Genomic DNA, 8,940 nt, shown 5'->3' on the forward strand with positions numbered 1-8,940 from the left:
GTTGACTCGCTGTGCGAGCTTAAGTCTCGGACATAAAACAAAACAACCATATAGACAATAATATTTATTAATTACGCGAGCCACACTTGCGTCTAGCGCTACACACTGCCAACGTTGAGCGTTTTCACACTATCCGATCCGATATCGGTATCGGACGACGATGAACAACACCCGATAGCCGACACCATGTGCTGTTTTCACATATTTTCGACAAAATCGTTCCGATACGGCCGTCTCAAAATGGCCGCCACGCTTCGGGCTCTTTTTCTTTTTCTCTTTTTCTTTTCGGGACAGAGACAATTTAGATACACGCATAGCATACATACAAACATAATCGTTCGACAGCCCACGGGCGTCCGATGGTGCCGCCAACATATGGGTGTCATCTCCGATACCGATCGGACCGGACAATGTGAAAGACAGGCACACTATTTCATTCATTTTACTTGCCCCGATATCGTATCGTCGTCCGATACCGATATCGGATCGGATAATGTGAAAACGCTCTCAGGCGTAAGTGTCGGCCGTATACAATAAGAATACATAAATGACAATTATATTTAGTTGTAAGTCATGTAGCGAGGCGTGGCGGAGAACTTGGCGTAGCTCTTGATGACTTTGTTCACTGCTTCAAGGAAATCCTTTTCCGTGGCCACCTTGCGGCGAGCGCGGATCGCGAACATACCAGCTTCTGTGCACACCGACCTGGAAAAAGGTTAATAGTCAGTCTCGATTACAATGCATTTATGACAGGACATAATGGAAAGAATAATATGGCCAAAGGCTTAACTCACTGGTTCAGAAACCCATTTGACAGCACCAATCTATTGATGTACATTTTAACGTGATTCCACATAGATTCGTGTTTTTAATAGTGTCAACTACCCTATTCTGTACACATTATAAAAATGTACCTGGTAAAAAACTGATTTGCAACTCAATGACGGCGTTCGGCATCAGCTTGATCTAGATTATCTAAGCATCACAAGAGTGTACGGGCACAGCTACTGCGGTAATGAGGGGGGAGGGGGGGGGGGGTTAAGAAGCTCTCGTGTTTAAGAAAATTGACCAGAGGAAGGAGTCCAAAGGAATTCGCAATGGCATCGCAGTACTTCCTCGGTTCCTGTACAGTGCTCGACGCTTTACCGAATGCCTGACTTCCGTATCTAAACTAAGCGCCAATGGAGTTAGGATACAATCTAGCCAGCAGGTAGATGGACCGCCAGTGGATAGTGAAGAAATGGACGCGGTCTGCCAGGTCCGGCATGCTGAACACCTCCTTCAGGGTCTGAGTTGGACGTTTACCGAAGAATGCCTTACTCCTATACCGCATACCTGATCTCAGCGCCAGTTGAGTTGGGACACAGCCTAGCCAGCAGGTCGAAGCGAATGTCCCGCTCGACGCTCATGGAGCGCGCGTGGATCCTGAAGATGTGAGCGCGACCTTCGAGGTCCGGCAGACCGAACTCCACCTTGCGGTCGAGACGGCCCGGACGCATCAGCGCCGGGTCCAGGGTGTCCGGGCGATTGGTGGCCATCAGGACCTGGTACAAATTCGCTCAATGTTTAACTGCCTTTTTAATTAACACGCCTATATTAGCTTCAGAGCCTACGCTAGCTGGCACGGGTACTCCGCGGGCGCTCGCCTGCGGTCGCGGGTGCAGGTAAAATGTGTCGCACGTGACGCGTGCAACGCTGCTCATAGTATTTTTATATAGGCGACCACCCGCTCCGTGCAAACCGCGTCAACTAGCGTAGACCCAGGGGGGCAACTACGAAATTCGGAAATCGAAGTTCTTATCGTACCGTCCCTCTCACTCTATTATTAAATATACAAGCTTCAGCGGGAAGGCAAGATACCAAGTTCGAATTTTACACTTCGTAGTATGGGGTCTGGAAATGGAAGGTGTTGTTTTACCTTGATGTTTCCGCGAGGATCGAACCCATCCAGTTGGTTGATCAGCTCCAGCATGGTTCGTTGCACTTCATTGTCGCCGCCGGCGCCGTCATCGAATCTGTTCATCGTTCAAAAATATTAACTAGATCGCAATAATAAAAACAAGCGTAATAGTGTAAGACAACGTAGTCATAAAACGTTGCAAAGTTGCTTAATTAAATCTTGCTGCAAATAGAAAAATATCTGCAGGTGGTAGGACCTTGTGCAAGGTCCGCCCGGATTGCTACCACCATCTTGCTTGCTAATCCTGCCGTGAAGCAGCAGTGCTTGCACTGTTGTGTTTCGGCGTGGAGAGTACGACAGCCGGTGAAATTACTGGCACGTGAGGTATCCCATCTTAGGCCTCTAGGTTGGCAACGCGTCTGCAATACCCCTGGTGTTGCAGATGTTTATGGGCGGTGGTATCTCTTACCATCAGGAGACCCGCTTGCTCGTTTGCAATCCAGTCGAACAACAACAAAAAAAAAAGACGAGCAAGAAATTCCTTTACCACCCTAAGGGTCAATGGAATTTGTACGGCTTAAAATCTTTAAATGATGTGTCCTTAGAACTCAATATTATAATCACGCTTTTTACTGGTGTACCTAATACTAGAGCTACGCTGAGCGAAGCTAGGGAAATGAAGCGTTTCTATTGGTTCTTGAAAAACACATTCCTCGCAACACCTTGAAATGCAGCCTAAGGGTAGGACCTAGTTTAGTGCTCAGCTCACCTAGCGCCGCCGATAGCGTCGATCTCATCAAAGAAGATAAGACAGGCCTTCTTACTGCGAGCCATCTCGAACAGCTCCCGCACCATGCGAGCTCCCTCGCCCACGTACTTCTGCACCAGTTCAGAACCTGACCATAGAAATAAACATCAGCAATTCCATCATCAACAGCGGGAAGACATACACTTAAACAAAGACCTCTCCCTCAGAACGACACAATGTACGACAACCCGCCAATCAGCCATCCGCAGCATCAATTGCATTGAGTATAATGCCTACCCTGGTGTGGGAGGGGTGGCGGCGCAGTGTAACTGCGCAAACTAGCACCGCCTACCCTGGAATTGACTCAGTGCACACCAATGGCAGCAATGTGCTCCATTATATCCAGTAAAAGTTATTATTTTAATAACCAAATCCGATGGTCTATTGCGTAACATTTCTTACACTCGGCACTCGCGATCCCAATCAAATGTCATTTTTCGCATACAAAAACTGTCATTAGATTGTGATCGCGAGTGTCAGAAACGTCGTGTTAATTTCGTGTGTGTGTCGATTGGCTGTCGTGTCGCTAAGGCGAGGATGCATTGTGATATTCCAGCTTGTGGGATAAGAAATCCGGAGAGATCACAAACCGTTTATATCTTTTTAAGTGAGTAACTTTTTGGCTCGAAGACCTTTATGGCGGGAGTTAACTACTCTTATATCTCAGATCAGGTTCATCATGCGATTTGAGGATTTTTAGTAAAGAATTGTGTATGTGTATAGCAGCATGTAGCTTTGTCACAGAACTGAAAATGACAAAGATGTTCATTGCTAATGTTTATGTAGGAGAAGTGTATCAGAATGCTGTCAAAGCTCATCGGCAGCACTCTTTCTTTATTCTCCGAAAACAGATAATATTATATATGTACAGTATTATACAGGATTCAGTCTATGCCACATGGAGGGGAAAGTATCTTATTACATGTAGGAGAAATGTATTATATGGTGGGTAGAAAATTTTACTGAGACTTCATTTTGATTTGAAATAGAATTTATGCATACAATTATTTTTAGAAAAAACCCCTGACGGAACAAATTTTTTTTTTTTTTTTCTTTAATTGTATAATATAGTTTTTAAGTATTTTATTTGTAATTATATTATTATGAAAAAATGACTTTCTGCCAAGTTTCTTGCGCCGCATTCTTCTTGGCAATGATGGTCTTTCCGAAAGCGCTGGTAGTTTAAAAAAATGACGTGTAAAAGTGCCCATTGCGGCCTATTTACTGAATAAATCATTTGAATTTTGAATTTGAATTTGAAGGGAATCGAACCCTCCAACCTCCAAATCGATTGAAATTAAGCGAACCGCATTTGTATTTATCCGAGCGTTTCAATCGCCTCATCTTCATGGTCACGTTTTTTTTTTATGACCGGGCTGTAGAATTTGATGACATTATCGATTTTTTTTTAGACTTCCTGTATTTCTACTAGATCACCTGAAAACTGTAAGAGAATCTTCTACCAAAAATGTGCCCACCAAAATGATACGGAATAAACTCTCGAATGATGACCCTTGTAAGAATCCCTGATTTTTATATTTTTTACTCTCTATTAAATATATTGACCCGGATAACTCACGTCTTAAATCTAGTTTAGCCCGACATGTTTCGGGCTAATCCGTAGCCCTTCGTCTTCGGAGCAACGCGACTCGGCGGCTGCTGCAACATGACGACGTGAGAGACGTGCGTATCTGGGTCAATATATTTAATATGAGTGAGTCTCATGGTAGTTTCATGTTTTTACTCTCTGCATATGAAGTTCTAGCAAGCGATGGAGAATCCTCGAAGCCTAACCTCTCAAACTGCTGATGCTGCATGAGGAAGAAAGTTTCCTCAACATACCTGTGCAAGATTGCACAACTTTTTGGAGTATTTTAGTTTTTTTAAGTTTATTTTATTGTTTTTTGATGTGTGATTTTTGATTATACTGTTGTTTAAACAGAAAACTAGTGCCTACTTAATTACTTATTTAAACCTAAATATTACCAATGACTCTGATGAAGCAGGCGTCGGTGCGGTTGGCGACGGCACGAGCGCACAGCGTTTTGCCCGTCCCCGGCGGGCCGAAGAGCAGCACGCCTTTCGGCGGCTCAATGCCCAGCTTCACGAACTTCTCAGGCTGTATGAAGAAGAAAATTAAGTTTAATTGAAAGAGGCCTTATACTAGGAAGTGCAAAATTCGAACCTGGTATCTTGCCGTCATGCTAACGCTAATATTATTTAATACGAGAGTGAGAGGGACGGTACGATACGAACTTCGATTTTCGAATTTCGTAGTAGCCCCCCAGGACCGAGGAAAGTAGCGTAAAAATTAAGAGGCCTTTACACAGCAGTGGGTGGATGTGGTCTGACTTGAATGATTGATTAATTGAAACTTGCAATCTTTGACTTCGGCGCCATTAGGTAAGAAATGTCAATGGATGATTTTCAGCTCAGCACAGACATTACGCTACCTAACCGTAAAGCTCGTGGTAAATTTTAAATGTCATTTCGCACATGTATATCGAATACAGAGGTGCTTTCCCGAATTTGAACCCACAACCTGCTTGAGAGGCCATAGGTCAAACCACTAGGCCAGCACGGCTTTTTTGGGACCGTAAATAAATCTTTTTAATCCTAAAAGCAGACTTACATGCAAGAGAGGAGTTTCGACGACCTCTCGTAGCTTCTCGATCTGTTCCTTGCAGCCGCCCACGTCGCTGTAGGTGACGTCAGGCTTCTCCTCGACCTGCATCATGGTCACTGTCGGGTCGATTTTGGGCGGCAACGGGATGTGAATCTGGTATTTGTTGCGATCCACACTAAAAGAATTAAGTAACAGTGAAAAACAATCAGACGCTAGACACTATGCGCTTAGCTCCGAATGACGTGCTTGTTTTTAATATGTTTATATTAGCTTCACTTGTTATTATGGATCTACTATGTAACGGAATCTTTCAACTTGATTTTCATCTGCTTCCTATTCATTTTTCTTTTGTAAGGTTGTCGCTAAAAACAAATAAAACCTGTAAATGGAACCCTAGGCAAAGGCCTTATAATGATGGATCGGATGAATTAGCATCATTGTTTGCAATAACGTGGACATGACTCCAAAATTAATTAAATAATTAATCCTCATTTCTCACCTGAGATTTAATTTATTTCCTAGTAAATAAATAACACAAAGATTACTTAGAATGTAGATTTATTAAATACACAATATTTTTCCAAATTCTGTGGTTAGTATATTGAATATTCCTATTTCAAGTTGTCCATCCAGGAATTCAACTGTAAATTCAAGAAATTAATTAACCTATTAATTAATTTTAGAGTCATGTCCACAATATTGCGAACGATGACGATAATCTGTCAGATCCCTGATTATAATATAACGCGTGTAGGAGAGTATTTAAAAGTAAACTCAGTCTAGCCAGCCATATCAGAGCCCATAATAGGCATCATAATTTAAAGAATAGCTTTTTTAGGGCCGCCATCATCGAAACCCATGAGGAGGACTACATACATTCCTGTAGCAGGCAGCACTTAACAAAAGGCAAATTTTGTAGCAGGCAGTAGGCAAAAGGCATTATTTGTAGTGTACGTCAAGGTAATAACTCAAAATTGAATCCCTCATTCAATCAAGCTTTTATCAATGAACATCTAATGTCGGAGAGGTGTATCAGAAACTTGCCAAACTTCACAACAATTTTCTTTCTTTGCTCTCCTTGCAAGAGGCTGGTGAATTTGCTATAGATAGACAATTGCATTGCTTAGTCTGCTTAACAAGCTGTAATTTCATTTCATCAACTAATGTTATTGTTATAGTAGTCTGTCTTTGTGATCATACGACAATGACATACAACTACAACCTTTTATTTAACATGTCATTTTAGTTAGTATTTATGTATTATTATGTGGGTCAAATCATGAAAGCCAAATTTAACCCACTTCTCTTACTCACTTATCTCCTCGCCCAGTGCTCAAGATTCAAGGATAATTATATATATTTGGATATTTGGACTAGCTTTTGCCTCCCGCTTTGCCTCGGGAACTATGCATTTTTCCAGGATAAAAAGTAGCCTGTGTCCATAAACTATCTTTATGCTAAAAATCATGTCAATCCGTTGCTCCGTTTCGACATGAAAGACAGACAAACATAAGGAGACCATTGCTGCTGGCATAACCAAATGTGGCAAGCTACTTTCATCCTTACACTGCTACATTCGGTGGACTAAACAATGTCATTATCTCATTAAGCTGATTGTGAGGTGAGAGTGAAAGGGATGAAGGATTTACAACAATGTTTTGTGATAAAAGAATAAAGCAGAACTGAAGCTTTGACATCAAAGAAAATTAATTTTATGCTTTCTTATATCTGTCTACTTAACTTATATCTTTCTAAACATAAATAAAGTAACTTTGTCCAGGAATTTCATGCTTAATCTGAATCATTGTAATAGTTTGCTTCATAGCATTATAATATGCTACAGCTGTATGTTCCATAGGTTGTAAACAAGCTATTGAATAGTTTTTTTTTTTTACTTACCCCACTCTCATGCCCTCTTCTATGTCTGTGGGAGCAACAGAATCAGCCAAATCCACCACAAACTTGGCAAACTGCTTTACATTGATTATGTATTTAGGATCATTGGAGTCTGCGTTGATGATCTTTGTGCATCGTGCAACCTGAATAAATTACATTTGTTTATATTAGTATAACAATATAGACCAATAATGACACAGACTACATTAGAAAACAGGAAAATGGATAAAAGATAAAGATAAACAAACATTTTTCATACAAAAATAGCTTTCCTAGTTTTTCCTTAGCTTTCTTATCCTGCAGCTTTGCTCTTATGGAAAGGAAAAGATTGGCTAGCTTTTATCCTGGGGAAACTTCGCAAAATCCCTTCTAAATGAACCTCCATGAGCTACAAGGAATATATTTTCCAAATATGTCAAGTCAAGGCCCTAGTCTATTGGTTTAATTAAAATCTGTGCATTCTCATGGTCCAGTCAGAACATCAAACTACTCTTGTGTAGGTATAAATTTCTGTCATATTCAAGCATTTTACATCAAAAATTTAACTGCATCAAGAAAGTGATCACCCTAATGCTCTTTACTGTAGTATCCAGTTTTTGCTAGCAAAAGATGTATTGATGTTGATAGCTACCAGTGATGACAAAGAAATTGTTGCTTGATCAGGGAACCACACTGAACCCCATCTGTGGAGCCATATCTGGCTGGCATTTGTCTTATTGGTGTTCATATTGGCAAAAGCAATGTGCATGTGCTTGAATAACATCTTAAGTGTCTTTGTATTACCATATTTTAGATTATAATAGAATCAAAACCATGAATGTGGCTAAAATATAGCATACAAAATCAGTGTCACATACAAACAATACTGGCTTCTTTTTTGTGGTAAAATAAGCAAAGATTTATTCACCTGCAAAGGTTGTTCATTCTGTAAGGTCTGTTTATCAGCAGCAAGATCCCATAACGCTGGGGGAGCCAGCCCAGTATCTGATTCCTTAATACCAGTGAGTTCATTGACCCTCTTCATCACAGTTTGAATACCGTCTTCAACCTCCTTGATAATCTTAGTGTATTGCCCTTGCCCCTAAAAACATTAGTTAAGTACTAAAATGTGCCAGTCACTATAGAAACAAATTAGGTTAGAAGATTTTCATCACTTATTTCATACTTACATAGGATTTTAATAATGCTATGTCGCCTTCGTCGAGTGCTGTGAAATAAAACAACAGTATTATTGAAATTTTTACTAAACTTTTGATGATTGGTCACGAACATTGTTAAGTTCGAAAATACGTACATTTTATTTCCTTTTCTGGTTCCTCCTTATCATCTTTTATTTTCCTCATATCGTCTCCTAAGTGGTCAGGCATATTTATATAATTATTATATCCAACTAAACAAAAATAATACGATTTTAATTAGAAATCATAAAGTGAACTTAGCAGATTTCGAGATGTCAAATTTTGTTAAGCAAGCGATTTTCACAGTTCATTTCACGTAGTACAAAATATGCACAAAACATAGCTTTGGTTTCTGGTCATACTCAGGTTTCAACAAAATATTTAAAATAGGCTATTATATATTTGGAAAATAATTATTTGAAGTCTGAATCTAAATATTTTAGATCCATCAATATATTAGTAGTATTTTTAATTTCAACCTCCTTTGCATAATTATTAATAAAGGTTTTGGAAATTGGCAATAAAATGCGTA

General features: G+C 40.2%; 1 protein-coding gene across 1 annotated transcript; it reads right to left on the reverse strand.

The window, feature by feature from the left end:
- Window positions 1-51: 51 nt before the first annotated feature.
- On the reverse strand, window positions 52-8,703 carry Rpt1 (26S proteasome regulatory subunit Rpt1). The gene is made up of 10 exons (XM_074105759.1): window positions 8,525-8,703; window positions 8,400-8,437; window positions 8,138-8,311; window positions 7,234-7,373; window positions 5,341-5,509; window positions 4,695-4,827; window positions 2,670-2,796; window positions 1,919-2,015; window positions 1,336-1,544; window positions 52-705 (listed from the first exon to the last, which is right to left on the reverse strand). The coding sequence occupies exons 1-10, from the start codon at window positions 8,595-8,597 to the stop codon at window positions 561-563; spliced, it is 1,305 nt and encodes a 434-aa protein (XP_073961860.1). The 5' UTR covers window positions 8,598-8,703; the 3' UTR covers window positions 52-560.
- Window positions 8,704-8,940: the final 237 nt, after the last annotated feature.

This window comes from Choristoneura fumiferana, chromosome 23, assembly GCF_025370935.1.
Source record: "Choristoneura fumiferana chromosome 23, NRCan_CFum_1, whole genome shotgun sequence".
Lineage (NCBI taxonomy): Eukaryota > Metazoa > Arthropoda > Insecta > Lepidoptera > Tortricidae > Choristoneura > Choristoneura fumiferana.

Excerpts from the sequence above, each read along its gene's own strand:
- Rpt1 (XM_074105759.1), bottom strand. The coding sequence starts at position 8,597 with ATGCCTGACCACTTAGGAGACGATATGAGGAAAATAAAAGATGATAAG. Across the intron at positions 8,438-8,524 it reads ACCAGAAAAGGAAATAAAAT|CACTCGACGAAGGCGACATA; the intron begins GTACGTATTTTC and ends TTTATTTCACAG. Across the intron at positions 8,312-8,399 it reads TAGCATTATTAAAATCCTAT|GGGCAAGGGCAATACACTAA; the intron begins GTAAGTATGAAA and ends TAATGTTTTTAG.